This window comes from Lepus europaeus, chromosome 14, assembly GCF_033115175.1.
Source record: "Lepus europaeus isolate LE1 chromosome 14, mLepTim1.pri, whole genome shotgun sequence".
Taxonomy (NCBI): domain Eukaryota; kingdom Metazoa; phylum Chordata; class Mammalia; order Lagomorpha; family Leporidae; genus Lepus; species Lepus europaeus.
This window is the reverse complement of record NC_084840.1, coordinates 82,202,253-82,220,752: the sequence shown is the minus strand read 5'-3', so window position 1 is coordinate 82,220,752 and position 18,500 is coordinate 82,202,253. Positions and strand designations below refer to the sequence as shown.

The following is an 18,500-nucleotide window of genomic DNA, read 5'->3' as shown; positions in this document are numbered from 1 at the left end:
GCAGTGCGATGGAGCATTTGACTGGGAACCTGGTGTCTTTGGGGGTAAGAGCAGAAAGCACTCCCACATACAACAAGTGTGTCGTGTCGTGTGGCGTGCCACTTGAAAATGGTGAACTTTCATTGCCGGAAGAACTCCTCTTAACATTTCCCAGGAAGCCCAGGTGTCAGCTCCACGTTTTTAACTTCTAAAAGCATGCAGTGGGGAAAAAAGTTCACTCCCCATGCATTGTAGGCACGGAAATCGCTTTGTGACTGTCAGCTCAGGAAATGTATGAGTCCCAAGCTATGAGATGGGAGGAGAGGCAGCAACACGGCCAGGCCTCACTAGAGATGACTTCAAAGGAAGAACCGCATGAATTAACCCAGAGTAGAAAATGACCAAGTGCCCACACGTGCTCCCTACCATGGAGGGACCTGGGGAGAGGCTGTCCTGGACCCTCCCTGGAAGCTGGGACTTGGCCTTCATCTCTGGCAATGTCGGTCATGGTGCCGGTGCCCCCTAAGCAAGAGCAGGTGTTCACAGCCATGCCCTCACCAGTGTCCTTGGTGTTGGGGAGCCGTCAGTCAGGCGGCTGAAGTGTGGCAGGTTCAGGGCTTCCTCACACCCGCTCAGTGCTTTTATGTTTCTTTCAAGAAAAGAAAAATGCAAAAAGTGACTCAAAGCCACCACCCAGTTCTGCGAGCCAGCATTAGAAAGTTCACACATTCTATAAAGTAAAGCACGGGGTGTATGCTTCCACCAACTGAGCAGACTGAACACTGCAGTGCTCTTCCCGCTGTGCAGCACAAGATGTCAGGTGAAACCCTCATGGCTGAATCGCCCGTGTGGGCTGACCATCGCTGGGTCACACCTTCCCGGCTGCTTCTGTGTGGGCTCGTGTGTGAACGTCTCACTCGGCTTGGCTGAGAGTGTGGACCCGGGGCGCTTCTCTTCACATTCCTCCTTTGCCTACACCAAAGGGCACCAGCACAGACACAGGCCCGGCCTGGCACAGCAGGACGAGCCCATACAGCCTGGCCCTGTGCTACCATTGTCCCCTCAGCACACATGGCACCTGTGCCACCGTCAGGCGGGAGCACAGATGAGGGAGGGGGCGGCCTAGCAGCACCTGCAGCCGCCACACGCACACCCTGAGCAGGGTGCTCTGAGGGTAGAGGCCGTGGCACAGTGCGCTCAGTGGAGCTGGTGACCAGGGATGTCAGGCCTCCCACTGCCTCCAGGAGGCTGGAGCCGCACCACAGACTCCCCTCTCAGCAGGTGCCACACTCGTCCTCTCTTCTCTTGCAGCGCCGTGTTCACCTGGACAAATTTGCTGGTGGTTGTGGTTGAGCTGGACGGGTCAGAACAGGAGGCCTTGGACCTGGTTCCCTTGGTGACCAACGTGGTCCTGGAGGAGCACTACCTGATCGTGGGCGTGGTGGTGGTGGTGGACATCGGGGTCATCCCCATCAACTCGCGGGGGGAGAAGCAGCGCATGCACCTGCGGGATGGCTTCCTGGCCGACCAGCTGGACCCCATCTACGTGGCCTACAACATGTAGCCTCGCGTCTCTCTGGCTTCCGTGGACCTTTCTGGAGGCGGGAAGCGTTTGCTCGGTGTCCAGCGGAACGCGCAGCCCCGCAAGGGCCACGTTTCGCCCGAAGGGAGCCTTGCGCGGCGGGCCGGGAAGGGGATGAGGACGACGTCTCAGAGCGGTCGCGATTGGCATGGAGATGAAATGGGAACTGACCACTGGATTCGCTCAGAAGGACTTCGGGTTATACTGCCTTCAGTTTGTTGGAAAAGCTCATTTCAAAAACTTTCTTTTCTTTTTTTTTTTAACTATTGGATAATAAGTGCTTTCTTCGTAAATGTGGTATTTTGTTAAGCCGAAATAGCAATTAAAAAAATATTCTGCCCTCCTGATGGGTTCTTTTAAACAATTTATGTAGTGTGACAAAAAAAATTTGTTTTCTCTGTTTTAATGTGTCATGAAATCTTAATGACATGGATCTGTTACTAATTTAAGCCATTGCTAGAACTCATCCTTTTAGGAAAGTTTATTGAGGTACGAGAAAACCTTCCAAATAGCACCTTCCAATTAGATTTTAGCAGCTTTCTTTGTCAGAAATGTGCTGAAGAAACAAAGCCTAATATACGGCCTTTGAGGTTAGCATAGAATGAGAAGAAATTATAAATAAGGTGTATTTCGGCAATTATCTTGCAAATATCTTTGTACTAAACTAAAAAGATAAAATAAGTTAACTTCCTCAATATGTAATTATGTACAAAATGTTTAATTTATTTTGATCTCTTTAGAAGTATAAAAGAGAAAAACATTCAAGAATATTAAAGTCTTGTAATGTTTGCTAATATAAAAAAAGTGTTGTATTATCTTGCGTGGATAGTATCACAACAAATATATATATATGAAATATAAATTCACTAATGAAAAAGGAGATTTTAAAGTTTAAACGCAGAGCTTGTCACTTGCATGGTGCGTCCTCCACTGTACTCACATACACTTTGCTGTTGCGAGCAATCCCGGATCGCCAGGGAGCCCCGTCTCAACGTTTCTTCTAGAACAGAGGCCAGCAAGTGAAGTGACTGCCATCTCAAAGATGGTGAAGGAATTTAAAGCAAAATGTGCACTAATTTTTTTTTTTTCCTTTGGTGGGGACAACAGTTGAATGCGTTTGTTCCAGCATGTGCTGACAACACTGAGGGGGGCTTTAGGTTGGCAAGAATAGCCCTGTCTAGTTAGCTGCGAGAATTTGTTGTACACTTTCAGCCTTTTTGTTAGTGTCATCTCTCTGGGGTCCTCGGTGTGCAGAGCCATGATCCTCTGTGGTCGTTTGTGCTGGGTGGCACCAGTTGCCCTCCGTCGGCCCCCTGTGCAGAGTGGACAGAATGTCCAGTAGGACTTGAAGGGACAAGACTCCCCTAAGTGGTGTCCCCTTGTCTTTACGCCCAACTTACTCTGGGGGAACTCCTGGTCTTTGGGGTTTCCTAGCGTGGCGGTGAGCAAAAACCCCGCCCATGGGGATTCCCAGCAGACCCCCAGCTGAGGCGCAAGGCCTCCTGGCAGAGTTGTTTGCTCACCTGCGGGCTGTGCTGCAGCCGCCTCACACGCCTTTTGGTTTGCCAAGCACGTCTGTGTGTTGCCATGAGCTGGCCTGTCTGGATCCACCCAAGAAGCAGGTGTCAGCAATCCAAGAGGAGTCGTTAGTGCTGCCCCGGTATGATCCTGCACTGCCGCTCAGTACTAGATCTGCACCACCAAGACTGTGGGGTTTTTATTATTGTTACTATTATTATTATTTCTTTGCAGGCAGTATCTTTGTCTGCCTTGGTGACCAGCCAGCAGTAAGCCCTTTGCTAAAAGAGAATTCAGTTTGACTTCCGAGATCCGAGGCTGATTGTTGCAAAAAGATTTTAGGTGACACACGTTTTTAGATTTCTAAATTTGTCTGCCTATGGTGCATCTTCCCACCGCTACAAGGCATTTGATCTTACACTGTTGTTGGACTCCATTGCTCGTGTGTATTTCTCTACACGCCTCAGCCACACATTCCTACAGTCTTCTGCTTCCTGAGGGCAGAGAGCACCACAGTAACACACAGGAGCAAAGAGGGCACTTTGGTACACACACCTATGTTGCTTAAAGGCAGGGGGGCTTTAGAGAAGGTCCCGATGATGAGACACAGTCGCAGTGTGCAGGGCAGCTGGCGAGGTCCAGCGGACATCCGGAAACAAGACAAATTCAGATGACACTTCAAACACAACTTTTAACTCTCACCGTATCAACTTGACATTCAAGGCGGGGTGGGGGGTGGGCGCTGCAGTGCAGGTGTGAGCTCCGTCTCTCCTGTGCCCTGTCATCTCTGATGGTAGAGTTTAGGCTCAAAAGAGTTGGTGGGCTGGGATCGAAGCGTAGTTGTGCAAGAAAAAGGAAAGAAGACACTGACGTACCACCAGTTTCAGCAATAAAGAGGGATCGTTCTGTATTAGCAATTGTACTGTAGATAAATCACTCATGAGAATGTAAAAACTGTTTGTCTTGTGACCTTGTGCTTTTGAAGTCAGACAAAACCGTGTAATCAACTTGCAGGAACAGAGGGTACAACAGTGAACATTGAAACACAGACCTAATCAAACAGGAGCAGGTTCCTCATGGTGCTTGTTTATTATATATATATTTAACCCTGCTTGACACTTTACCCGAGGGAAACCGTCCCTGTTATCAGTTGAATGTTAGCAGCGTTATTTCAGAGTGTGGTGACTGGTTCGAGAAACTCAGATGCTCAACCAATCACAGTTTCAAACAAAATTTTTATGTGCAAAGGACAGCAACCTTCTTGTATGTTAAACCACCAGTACGCTTTGTACATCTGTGATAACGCCTGTTTTATATTCAAATGAACAAATAAAAGCTTTTATTTTTGTTGCTCTGAAAATAGCAGTTTCTTAATTGGTACCCTGGAAAACAAAAAACAAAAAACAACAACAACAAAAAAAAAAAAACCAAAAAAGGCCTGGGACAGCTTCAGTCCTAGGAAGGAAGCGATTCCTACAGGGAAATGTACCTGACTCTGTTTACATGATTTGTTGCATAACTTAGTACAGATGATCATACTTTGGACAATGTTTAAATTTTGATGTGGGCATTTATTGCTAAAAACAATTCCTATGGCAACAAATGTTTTGTGAAATGTTTTTTTAATTCTTTTAAATATATCTAAATATATTTGTTCACATTTTGCTGCAAGTGTACAGATTATTGGTCACTCTTTTTTTGGGACAGACGGCAGACATGAGTCCTGTGTGCAAACTCTACGTGTTAGCGCTACCCCAGGAAACCTCAGCGTGGCAGGAAGTCGTGCTGTTTGGCTGTTGCAGCCCAAATTCTCTTATTTATTTGACAAAGCAAAAGCTTTGTCTTTCACCCAAGTTTTGAGAATTCTTACAGTCTTGTCATTTGGAAAGCAGGCTAAACGACCTTCAGTCTAATAACCATAAAAAGGCAAATGTTTATAAACATAAAAATCAATGGAACTCCAGTCTGCACATGGCCCATCAGGTTTAGCCTAAGTGCCTTGGTATTAGAAGTCCCCTAGCCTCAGCTGTCCTCAGGCCTATGCCACACTGACTGGGGGCCAATGCTTTGTGTGTATGAAACATGATGTGAGAACCACCTGGCTCCGTCAGCTTAAGCAGAATATTGCAAGGAGGGGGTGCTTCCTCACAGGCCCCAGTTTCTCAGCTGGCAGCCCCCACCACCATGACTGGTCAGATACAAACAAGGTGACCAAGAGATCAGGCTCACGTGAGTGAGTGCACGCATGTCCATGCACATTCAAGCACTTGTATATGAATGTAGAATTTTCTGTGGTGATGTTGTATTCTACATCCTCCACAGCCTCTAATACAAGACGTGAGTTCTTGCAGCATAATCGGTAGTCTCGTGGATGGCTGGTCCACTGTCGCTCTGACTTAGGACTCCTTTGGGACATCTCGGCATACTGGGGTTGGGGTGGTCTGTCTGCCTGGACAGAAGCAGAGCTTACGTCTTTGGAGGGACGTTCCTGGAGAAGAGGGTCATTCCCTAACAGCCACATCTGCTGTGACTACGCCTTCCAAGTAGGATTTGCAATCCCTACTGACATGTTAACATTTGATTTTCAACCGTATTCCAGAAGGTGATGCCTGGGACCCTGCTGGGCCTGAGTTACCTCTCTTCAGACTAAGGACTTCAGCTGGTGTCAGCTTTCCTTCCCTGAGACGGGCACATGGTGCTCAAGCCTTGTAGATTCTGTCGCTACCTCTTCCTATTCTTTTTGTAGTCATTAAGGTTAATTCTATAAACAAAATAACTGAGCAAAACTTGTCTGATACCTTAGCAAGTGATTGGAATTGGTCCTCGTGCTAAGGTGGCCTTGTCTCTGTGCTGGCATCTCTGGATAGCTGACATGACCAGCTCACCCTGGCTTGTTTGGAGAGTCTAGTGATGCTCCAACTCCACACACCCCAAACCCACTCCCAACTTCACTCCTTCCCCAGGTAGAGTCGGCTTGTATTGGTCTCTTCACTGTGGTCAGTTGCGCCCATTTTGAACTGGTGTTCACAGCGGACATAGAAAGAGACAGCAAGCTTTTGTCACTGCTTCAGAGACTTTTTTTTTTTAAAGATTTTTAAAATTTATTTGACAGAGTTACAGACAGAGAGAGAGAGACAGAGAGAAAGGTCTCCCTTCTGTTGGTTCACTCCCTAAATATCCGCAATGGCCCGAGCTGCGCCGATCCAAAGCCAGGAGCCAGGTGCTTCCTCCTGGTCTCCCATGCAGGTGCAGGGGCTCAAGCACCTGGGCCATCCTCCACTTCCCTGCCGGGTCACAGCAGAGAGCTGGACTGGAAGAGGAGCAACTGGGACTAGAACCAGCACCCATATCATACGCTGGCACCGCAGGTGGAGGATTAACCTAGTGCACCACGGCACCGGCCCCGAGACTTTAATTTTTGAACTGTACCAGCTATCTGGGGACATAACTTCTACACACCAGGCAAGGAAGGATCAAGAAGGCAGAGGTAAAGCACCTGAGGAAGTTTGCTCACATAGCATGGTGTGAGTGTGTGTGTGTGTGTGGGGTGGTGATATTTAACTCCAGTTTCTGCCCCATGAGAGGAGTGTGTGAGACATACTAACTGTGCACCTGCAGACAGCAGGCCCCAGGGTTGCTGTCCATGGTTCATGAGGTATAGAATGACCTGTGAGATGGTAAGGTGGGAAGAAAGAATGGCAGTGTTTTGGAGGAGCTGGTTCCTAATGCTTGGGGGTATGGAGGAGGGAACATCTCACTTAGTCTGTTTGCTCGTTCTTGGTGTGACACTGGCTTGTGGGAGCTCTCTCTGAACTTGTCTAGCTCCCCCCGGATGAGTTCCTGGGGAATGGCGCAGATTGTCTCTGCATGCCCACCACAAAGCCTGGCATTCGGTGAGCACTTCCAAAGGGCTTCTGTAGGCCTCTTCAAGGACAAGTAGAACCACATGTTTCCATGAAGGAAGAGCTCAAAACCCTTCTGGTGGCTGGGCGGTGGGCTAGAAAATAGGAGAACTAGAAATATGATGGACCTCATTTTTATAATCCAGAAGATACTGATAAATCCTTCCAGCTACCAAGATTTTGGTCATCAAAGGTATTAGTTATAATACACTGTAGTTGGTTCTTAAAAGTCCTTATGATTTGACAAATGACTGGAAATAACAGAAAGGCGATAAAGGATGGCACAGGGGGGAAAGGAGTTAGAAATAAATGATGGCGCTCATGAGCACATAATTTATTCACAAGATAACAGCATATTAGATACTCACAAAATGAGAAATTTATAGAAATTGAAAGTAGGAAGAAAGAATAGAAGTATAGAGCAGAGGCCGGTGCTGTGGTGTAGCGGGTAAAGCTGCCACCTGCAGTGCCGGCATCACATATAAGCGCTGGTTTGAGTCCCAGCTGCTCCACTTCCAATCCAGCTCTCTGCTGTGGCCTGGGAAACATTAGAAGGTGGCCCAAGTCCTTGGGCCCCTGCACTGTCGTGGGAGACCCAGCAGAAGCTCCTGGCTCCTGGCTTCGGATCGGCGCAGCTCTGGCTATTGCAGCCGGTGCAGGAGTGAACCATCGGATGGAAGACCTTTCTCTCTCTCTCTCTCTCTCTCTGCCTCTGTGTTTGTGTGTGTGTGTGTGTTTATTTGACTTTCAAATTAATAAATAAATCTAAAAGCGGGGGGAGTATAGACTGGACATCAAGATGATCGGGGCCTTTCTGGATCATGCACTGCATGTTTGGGAGAGAATGGAGTGCAAAGAGAATCATCTCCATTTTGCTACCATGAGAAGAACATTCTGAGTGCCAGAGCCGGATCCCATCAAATAGAGAACCGCCGAGACCGAGGCATCCTGGGGCCTGTACTCTAGCCAAGCCTTTGGAGAGTATCTTCCAGGGATCTTCTTGTGAGAAGTCTTACTCTTGTACTCCATCACAGGCAGGGACTAGAATCTGAGCCGTTTACAAATGTACAGTAAATGGTGCCAGAATGCTTATTCATAGATCTGTGCTTTAAAAGACCTCCTGAGCACCCATTCTGAAGATCACCTTTGTTCTAGGAGTGGACCAGAGACTGAGTGGAGCATCCAAGAGAGGGTGTGGCTCAGGCTCACAAACAGACATGAACTGGAAATGACAGCAGACAACCTCAGGATCCCACTGGGGTTGCCATGGGAGACAGCCTCCTCATCCTATACCGAACACTGATGGGGAACTCACAACTCGCACAGATGCTCACTCCCCCCCCCCCCCCCAAGGATTTGGAAACAGAATCTAAGAAGCAAAAGAGACTGTTTACTTAATGTGAGACTAAACTTGCTTCTAGAATATTCTGAATGATCCAACTTCTACACCTACAACCCAGTGCCCACCTGAGTACCAGGGATGCAGGCCCAGATGAAGCAGCCACAGACCCCTAAAGAACCAGTTCATGGCCCTCCTGGTCATTCACCTTCAAGTCAAGGAAGACTGAGAAATAGGGTATGGACATTTATGCAGGTGGCTGAAGAAGGTTTGGAAGGCTTTGTCACGATGGCCTGAGGCTGCCACACAACACTTTTTTTTTTAAAAAAAGATTTATTTATTTATTTGAAAAGCAGAATCACACAGAGAGAAGGAGAGGCAGAGAGCAAGAGAGAGAGAGAGAGGGAGGGAGGGAGAGAGAGAGAGAGAGAGAGAGAAGTCCTTCATCTGCTGGCTTACTCCCCAGATGACTGCAATGGCTAGAGCTGCACCGATCCAAAGCCAGGAGCCAGGAGCTTCTTCCGGGTCTCCCATGTGGGTACAGGGGCCCAAGGACTTGGGCCATCCTCCACTGCCTTCCCTAGCCATAGCAGAGAGCTGGTTCGGAAGAGAAGCAGCTGGGACTAGAACTGGTGCCCATATGGGATGCCAGCACTGCAGGCAGCGGCTTTACCCCTATGCCACAGCACTGGTGCCACTCAACACTGTCATTCACAGCCCAAGCTGATGTTTCCAGAGCCTGCTGCTGACTACAGAACACATCTTAGCCTGCCGTCTCTGCAGCTCTGCAACTGAGGCCCCGGGATGCCTCGGTCTTGGCGGTTCTCTATTTGATGGGATCCAGCTCGGGCACTCAGAATGTTCTTTTCATGGTAGCAAAATGGAGATAATTCTCTTTGCACAGTAAATGTGCTGTACATCATTTACTTCCTGTCTCTGAGGAGCCTTGGGAGACCCCTGTGGGCCAAGGCCATTGTACTGGATTCTTTGTCTAGTTGGTGGCCACTTGGCTCTCTGTTCACCACAAGATAAGAGGTAGTGGCTTCAGTGGAGGAAATGAGCTGAAATGAGTTGTAAAAATCAGCTAAAAAATCTTTGGAAATTCCATGTGCATTCAAGCAAAATCGGTGATGCCTAAGTAAACCCTTTTATGCCAGCCCATGTTTGAGTCCTGTCTCATCGTCCTGGTTCCACATTCCATCGCAGCACAAAACTGCATCATCTGAGGTCCCTCCAGCTCATGTTTGAGTGAGTGTTAAGTCATCTCTTACTGTCATCAAATAGGGGACCCCAAGCACTTGGGCCACCTCTGCTGCTTTTCTCAGGTCATTAGCAGGCAGCTGGATTGGAAGAGGAGCAGCTGGGACTAGAACCTGCGATTGTACGGGATGCCGGCGCAGATGGTGCCTTAACCCAGAGCACCACGGCACTGGCCCTGATACCGATCCTCGTAACAGTTCTCTCCGTATGTAAGACAGAATTGTTCAGCACAGCGGAATCTCCAGAACTTGCTCATTGCGCATCAGCAACTCCCCTCCCGCCAGTCAGTGACAGTGCTGCTCTCTGGCTCCGTGAGTGTGACTGTTTTAGATCCTGCATGGCAGTGAGATTTTGAAGTATTTGTCCGTCTGTGGCTGATTTCCTTCACTGAGCCTGGTATCCTGGAAAGACAGCCTCCATGCCTACTCTGACATATGCCACTTTGGCTTGAAGATCATTTCCAGCTAAAGACACTTGGCAAACAGCAGACCCGGGAGATTCTGATCGCCCTTTTCTTCCTGAGAACAGAGGAGAAAACCTCCCACATGAAAAATGCCTGGGGGAAAAGAAACAGCATTCAGTGAGAGTCTTGGATTAGACCTCGTTTTTAAATAACCTGCCTTTCCTTTGGTCTCCTCAAATAGTTTAAGCTGCTCTTCCACAATTACTTCTCTGTCCTACTATAAAAGCCTTTAGATGTTGTCTGTTCTTTGGGGTTTTATTTGCTTATGAGGGCTCCTGTGTGTGTGTGTGTGTGTGTGTAAAGATTTGTTTTTTATTTACTTGAAAGAGTTACAGAGAGAGGTAGAGACAGAGAGAAAGGTCTTCCATCTGCTGGTTCACTCCCCAAAAGACCGCAATGGCCAGAGCTGAACCAATCCAAAGCCAGGAGCCAGGAGCTTCTTCCTAGTCTCCCACGTGGGTACAGGGGCCCAAGGACTTGGGCCATCTTCTACTGCTTTCCCAGGCCATAGCAGAGAGCTGGATCGGAAGTGGAGAAGCTGGGACTCAAACTTGCGCCCATAAGGGAGGCCGGCACTGAAGGCAGCGGCTTTAACCAGGTGAGCTACAGTGCTGGCCCCTCCTGTGTTATTAAAACTTGTGTACATTTATCTGCTGGCCTTCTATTCATCTGTCATACGTCAGTTTGATTCTAAATTGCCTTCTCCGAATCCTCAGTTTCTCCATGTTGTCACTATTACATGACTGCCTTCTTTTGAAAGACTGAAGATTTCACTGTGGGTATAGACTGCATTTTCTCTCTCCATTCATGCACTGGTAGGCATCAGCTCTGGGTCTGTTCCTCTCTCCAGTATGAGATTAAGGGGGCCAATGCTGTGGCGTAGCAAGTAAAGCCCCCGCCTGCAGTGCCAGCATTCCACGTTGGTGGCAGTTCAAGTCCTATCTGCTCTTCTTCTGATCCAGCTCTCTGCTATGGCCTGGGAAAGCAGTAGAAGACGGCCCAAGTCCTTGGCCTCTGCACCCATGTGGGAGACCTGGAAGAAGCTCCTGGCTCCTGGCTTCAGATTGGCGCAGCTCTGGCCGTTACGGCCATTTGGGGAGTGAACCAGTGGATGGAAGACCTCTCTCTGTCTCTCTCTCTCTCTCTCTCTCTCTCTCTCTGCCTCTCCGCTTTCTCTGTAACTCTTTCAAATAAATACATAAATCTTTAAAAAAAAAAAAGATTAAGGAGTTGGACTAAACTAAGGATCTCGGATTGCCTTGCAAAATCAGGGTACTTGGGGTCCCTCTTCAGGGCTGTGTAATTGAAATTGTTAGTGTAGAACACCTTGACTAGATGAGACTGAAATAGATTTATGGCTTACCTTCAAGGTGGCTCAAATTCTGCCAAGAACTCCTCCCTTTACCCCCAGCTCCTAGTTACTGTGCAAGCTATTATGTTTGCTTTGTGAATAACTAGTGGAGGTACAACACTGATAGCGTCTTGTTTTTAGGTTGCTCTTTCACTCACATGTGAATGAGTGTGACTATATATAATGCTGGCATTCCATATGTGCACTGGTTCATGTCCCAGCTGCTCCACTTCCAATCCAACTCCCTGCTAATGGCCTGGGAAAAACAGCAGAGGGTGGCTCAAATGTTTGGGCCCCTGCTGCCTATATGGGAGACCCGGGTGAAGCTCTTAGCTCCTGGCTTTCTCCTGCCCCAGGCCCCAAATTCTGGCTATTTGAGGGAGTGAACCAGCAGATGAAAGATCTCTGTCTCTCTGTGTAACTCCTTTCAAAGAAATAATCTTTTAAAAGCTGAGGAATAACTTTATATGAATTACATATTGAAATGGAGCAGTATACTATTAACATTCATTTCACCTACTTTTTTAATGTGGCTATTAGAAAATTTAGTTACATGCCTTTCATTATATATATATATATATATATATATATATATATATGTAGAGAGAGAGAGAGAGAGAGAGATAGATTTAAAATGTTTTTAAAAATTTATTTGACAGAAATATAGACAGTAGAGAGAAAGAGAGAGAAAGGTCTTCCTTCCATTGGTTCACCCCTCAAATGACTGCTACAGCCGGAACTGCGCCCATCTGAAGCCAGGAGCCAGGTGCTTCTTCCTGGTCTCCCAAGCAGGTGCAGGGCCCAAGCACTTGGGTCATCCTCCACTGCCCTTCTGGGCTACAGCAGAGAGCTGGACTGGAAGAGGAGCAACCGGGACTAGAACCCAGCGCCCATATGGGATGCAGTGCTGCAGACGGAGGATTAACCAAGTGAGCCACGGCGCTGGCCCCTCATTATATATTTTAACAGCATTGCTTTGTTTATGATTTAGTGCACTAGTACTCCATGTTTTATGACTTTACACAGCTTTAAGACCTTGCCTCTCCAGTGTGGTCTTGAGCAGCAGCATTGTCACCGGAAGTTTGTGAGAAAAGAGACTCACCAGCCCCACCCACCTCAGACCCACACTGCCAGTCTGCATTTTAGCTAGGTCCTCAGACGATGTGTGTACAAGTTTGTCAGGCTTGATCTAGATTACTGTAGTAGACCTCCATTTTTTCCCTACCATGTTTTAATTTCACCGGACCTACTGCATCACACACTTACCAAGATAGACCAGATGATTCTGGGCTCTAGGAATCCATAGAATTTTTTGGGCATATTCTGTGGAAGGGCTCATTGATTTTATTTTCCTATTACTAAAGCATTGGTTCTCAAAGGAACAGCACTCGGAAACTTGTTAACAACGTATCTGTTGGGAAGTGGGACCCAGCAATGTTTTAGTGAAGCCCGATCGGTGATCCTGACATCAAAAGCTGGAAGATGAGAGACTGACGGCAAAGAGAATGAAGCTCCTTTCAGCCCAGTCTGAATAATGAGCACAGCGTTGCCCTGAATTGATTTGCATCACGTGAACTGTAGAGCAAGGAAGGGAATGATGGCGGACTGGATTTTACATGTGCTGAATTTGATGCCACTGATTTCAAATGTTTATCGAGGAGTCTTCATGTGTATGTTCAGCCTAGCAGAAAGATTAAGAAAATGGGCGCTACAACCAAATCTGAATTTGAGACCCAGCTCTGCTTCTTGCCGATTAGCAGGTTTGTACAAGTTGTTTAATCTTTCTAAATTTATCTGTCTACACCTATCTTGAGTAACCAGACCCAGGTTGTCACTTTGCTATATTAAAATCTTTGTTTGTTAAAGGATCTCTCCCATACGACTATTTCTTTAATACCCCAAAGTGGAAAATTGCTTTTTATTCTGATTCCCATGTTTCACTAATTCAATCTGATCTGACTCCAATTACACAAGTGATACTGTTACTTCACTCTGACTTGTTCACACCACATCTCCCTACTTTCATTTCACTTGGTTCAATGACTGTTTTCAGTGATATTCATGTAGATATGAATCTGACTTGTCAGTTTAAACACGTTATTTGAAAACACTTTCAGAATACAATGCTAGTAACTTTTAAACCCATGATTTGAGAGGTGGATGCAGAAGAGATCAAGAGCAAGTGAGCTACCTTGTGTTCCCATACACTGGTTCAGGGGCCAGGGGCCCCAAGAACTCCATCCTGATTTCCCACCTGGGTGGCAGAACCAAATACTTGAGCCATCATTGCTGCCTCACAGGGGCTGCATTCGGCAGGAAGATGGAGTTAGAGGCCAGAGCTCGGTATAGAACCGAGGCACTCCAATGTGGGAAGCAAACACTTAACCAGTATCTCAACTTCTCACCTAAAGACTCGCCTCACACAATTCTGATGAAGGTCTAGAATCACAGCTGGTGTTTCAGGGATTTTAAAATGCAGATGGGTAAGACTGTTGCTTAGAAAACTAAATCTAGCAAAACAAGGACAACATGAGGGTGAATATACTATGACTGTTGGAAACTTTAGAAGTCAGTAATAACTTGGACTTTAGGTGTAATCCATCCAATTCCAGCTGTAATATACATTCAACATGAATGACGAAAACCTGATAGTGTGCCAAGTGCTGGTGCGAAAACCTGGTAATGGTATACTAAGGCCTGGCTACCATACCAACAAGTAAACAAAAAGAGCAGAAGATAAAATTCACTGATTTCCAATTAAGAATCTGTTCAGTTCTGAATAGTATATAAGTTCTTTAGGCTGATATACAATAGATAATGTAATAGTCATTCTCTCCTTTTAAAATCATGATAGTCTTTCTGAGAACTGGTGAATGTGGATTAAATTTAAATGTTTAAGTCAATTAATTATGTTTAAAACACTAGTTCTATATAGTCACCAATGGATGACTCATACTGTATGATCGACATTTAATACAGTTGTGTTGTGTGTCCTACAGGGGACTGGACTAAATCAACAATTTACTACAGCCAGTCTTTTTTTTTTTTTTAAATACATTTATTAACCAATGTTAACACATTAAATGAATCTATATATTGCTAGTCAGAGCAGCTTACAAAATGCCAGAATGCATCATAGAACTGGACAGCCACAATGAATAATTACAATGTGCATAGTGGCTAAGCTCAACACCTTGATATAGCTTTATGATTTGCAGAAAAATTTTAATGATTCCTAAAACAATCAATTGTAATTTTACCTAAAACTTTTACAAAACCAGGCCACAATCTCTTTTTTTTTAATTTTGTTTTTTTTTTTTTTTTAAACACACAGTTTTCACGCTGTAGTAACTTGGAAATGTGCAACCGTGTCAACAGAGACAAAAAAGCCAAAGTAACACGAATCTCACTTTCATGCAGCTATCAGTTAAATATTACATACTCTGGAATGATTTTACACCAAAAATATTTGCACAATAACTTGCTCTCATAGGGGTGGATCGAAGTTTTAAAACTTGAAAAATAATCAAAGAAGGTTAAGTGTTCTTGGTTATGATATTTCTATCAGCGCCACGTACCGTGGCAACAGTGACTAATTACACAGCAACACAGAGGGAACAATGATGCCCAGTTACTGCATAATTCAGGTACATTGTATGAAATGGGGCTACTGGGTAGTTTGTACAAAATATTGTGCACCATTTGGCAGTAGTTTGTCAATTAACTTGTGTCACCACCATCTGCAAACAGCATCAAGATTAGATGGATATTTCACAGAAGACTTAGTTCAGTTACATTTTTATCTTTAGAGTGACCCTGACAAACCTGGAGAAAACTTTTTAAAAGGCTTTTCTCCTGATTCTTTCACTTCCATTGTGAGTAATTGCTTCAATAAATATCAAAGGTCTAAATAAATATTTACAAATTATTTCTCTAACCTCAAAAAATACCTAAATGATAAATGGGAATTTGACTTGGTCTAAGATCAGTCTTTGAAAAAAAAAAAAACAAGAAGCAAAACATAAATGGTGAGATACTTTTAAAGAAAAGTAATTTAAGTTTTCCTGGCTGTATTTTATATATCTATGTATAAAAAAAAATCATTATTCAACTATCGATCCATTCCTATTGGTAATGCTTCTTAACCCAGACATTCCGCAAGATACAGACTTTTTACAAATCACGGCATCTTTAGTACAAGAAAATTAACATGCATTATTCTTCATTCTGTGTACAGTGATGGAGCTCACTAGGAGGGAATGACCCATGACTACAAACATAACGGCTTCTGTGAAACTTAAGTGCTTTCTTTCCTTTCAGTATTAACTTATAATACACGAGGTGACACCAGATAATAGGCAGTTAGATGATATTTGGGAAGGGAAGGGAAGGGAAGCATTAAAGAAATTTGTATGCCTCATCTATAATTTCATGTATGGATAAAGGTAGTTTTTGGCTTTTTATTTTTTGTTATTTATTCATTACAAGCACTCATGTTAGGACAAAGATGAAATGTGCAAACTTTAAAATTTAAATATTCATTTTCTCTAAGATCCAGCTCAGTAAAAGATTACCCCAGTTCCCTGCAATTTTAAACTACAAGATCAAAGCTAATAATTTGTTATAAAAGTTATATATTGAAAAGAAATAATGAAAAACACAATTGGGAAATATTTAAGAAAAAATACGCAGGACTAGCCCTGCTGTGTCAACCCTGTTCCCTAAATTCAATCATATACCCACTGGCATAACCAATAGATAATGCCTTTGAACAGTAAATTAAGCTGAACAAAACCAGCTCAACAAGGTTAAGAAATAAATGTTACGTCAAGGTAGTATGTTTTATTTCTGAAACAGTTCTGTAGTTCTTACATTCAGATCTATTCGAAATGTTTCTTTGTTAAACTCACTTGTATTCACCTGTTGTTTTTTTAAAGATCTTTTGTTTAAAGGTTAAAATCTCTGTAAAACCTAAAAATGTTTTAAAATTTGCTGAAAATGCAACAAATTCTCAATTAAAATTTATTTAAAATAATACCCTCCACTGATGTTACTTTTACCCCCTGAAAAACTCTGGAGGAGCATTAACAAAAGATTTAAACTACTGTGCAAAATTTCTTCACGAAAAGTGTTTAAAGGCTGGTGCAAAATGGGAAGCAAATTCTAAACAATTTTGGCTTCTTGGAAACAAAAACCGCTCTGAGAAGAGTAATCATTGGGGTGACTCTCCAGGAAGGACCAGCTTCATCTTTTCCGGCGACAGGTGCGCTTGTGTTCCGCATGCCAGTGCTCCTGCTGACACTTGATTGAGCAGTAGGACGTGTTCCAGCAACAGTGGTACATGGCCTCCTCTTCACAGTTGTAGCACTGTGGACAAAAAGGAGCAATTTTTTTTTTAAGACTTGGAATTGAATGGGTAAGAAACTGTTTAAAACTGTAGACTCGAGATTGTGCTCTTAAGATTTTTTCTGGCTCAATCTTAAAACTAATAAAATTATCTGGCTGTCAGGAAATTCAAGTTCACATGCAGTAGATAACACACCCATTTTTTTTTTCCCATGACTATAGAGTCATTCTCATCAACACACAAACATCAACTGTTTCCTTTTTCTTAAAAAACTCTTGCCTGCAAATTCCTTCCCAATGACCACTCTCTTTCTCTGTTCCCCTACAATTTCCTTGAAAGAATCACCTCAACTTGCTATTTGTTTTCTTACCATTATTTCACGCATCTACTGCATAATTTCACTTCAACTACTTCAACGCATATGCTGTTATGACCTCAAATCTAGTGATCAAGTCAGTATCCATCTCTATTTGGGGAAGTCTGAAGCTATTTCTGACTGTCACACTCTGGGAGTGATGGGTGGAAGTCTGGGAGGCTGCTGAGCATCCCACAGAATGCCCTGCACAAGATCCCTCTTCTGACACTTAATGTTCTGGCCCGTACACAGTACTCGGGTTATACTACTGGGACACAGGAGAAGAAAACAGTGAACAGTTCAAGCTGGGTGGTAAAACAACAGTATAAGGAATAAGCAATGGAAAGGAAGATGAGAGACTGAGTTTTGGATATAAACAACACTTGTCAATAGGTTAGTTAGTATACATCTGTGAATGCTTCAAGAAGTTTGTGGAAATGCAATTAAAAAAACGTATTTAGATAGTGCAAAAATTCAAATCCACGCCTAGTTTTTCATAATACATATTTTCCTTGGACTTTCTGAGGTACCCATGGGTACAAGATATATAAATAGAAACATACATACTGATAACTGATGTCGATCTGATGGGTAGTGAGTCCAGGAGGGAGGACCCAGGGAGTCCAGTTTACATTTGGGACCTAGAAATTCTACACTCCAATTTCTTTCTCAATTATATACTTTATGCTTCATTTATTAAAATTAACTTTTGAAGTGGTTTTTTTGTGTGTGTGTGTGATCTTCTGCCATTACAACTTTAGTACAATTACTGTTACAGGTTGAAGGAGAAAGCCAATGCCACCAACTGCTCGTGTGACTTTGAACAAAGCCTGTTACCATCTTTCTTAGTTCCCTCATCTTTAAATTCCATCCATCCCTTCTCCTGTTTCTTCAGTGTCCCATTAATTTATTTGTGCATTCATCTGTTTTGCATTCCTCCTTTACTTTGTAGATATATTTAAAAGATTATTTCTCAAGACTGTGTTTCAAAATCAATACCAATTTTTTGGCATCTGACATATCTACATGCTTCCTTTCCCAACATTGTTCTCTTTCTTCCAATAATGTAAGATAGTACCTGATGAGAAGAAAAAGCTTAAGATTTGGAGACTAAAGAAAATGAGTTCTAGCTCTACCAAACAGGTTTTTAGCTACTGCTTAACTTTGTAGGCTAAAATTCCTCATCTAAAAGAGTGGGTATGAAAATATCAATGTTACCTTTAACAAATGATAAAATGCTATAAAATGCAGCATTATGATTCTTTCTGAGAGCCTTTCCACTTTCTTGGTTCTTAATAAATGTATAGGGATTTTCTTATAAATCTAGTATCCATTTGCTAGCTTTCTCTTGTCTCTACCTGAAGACAAAATCGTTGTAGACATGATCTTTGGCATACTGTGCCT

The 18,500-nt window shown here is 44.1% G+C and overlaps 2 protein-coding genes across 13 annotated transcripts in view; one reads left to right on the top strand and one right to left on the bottom strand.

The window, feature by feature from the left end:
* DIP2C (disco interacting protein 2 homolog C) overlaps nt 1-4,667 on the top strand; it is a 485,199-nt gene extending 480,532 nt beyond the window's left edge. For both annotated transcript variants that reach the window (XM_062211075.1, XM_062211076.1), the window contains one exon: nt 1,291-4,667. In XM_062211075.1, the coding sequence (XP_062067059.1) occupies nt 1,291-1,543 (253 nt within the window). In that variant the 3' untranslated portion in view covers nt 1,544-4,667. The remainder of the gene's footprint in view (nt 1-1,290) is intronic.
* A 9,796-nt stretch (nt 4,668-14,463) lies between these two features.
* Nucleotides 14,464-18,500, bottom strand: part of ZMYND11 (zinc finger MYND-type containing 11) — a 125,487-nt gene continuing 121,450 nt past the window's right edge. For all 11 annotated transcript variants that reach the window (XM_062211065.1, XM_062211064.1, XM_062211062.1 and 8 more), the window contains one exon: nt 14,464-16,761. In XM_062211065.1, the coding sequence (XP_062067049.1) occupies nt 16,639-16,761 (123 nt within the window). In that variant the 3' untranslated portion in view covers nt 14,464-16,638. The remainder of the gene's footprint in view (nt 16,762-18,500) is intronic.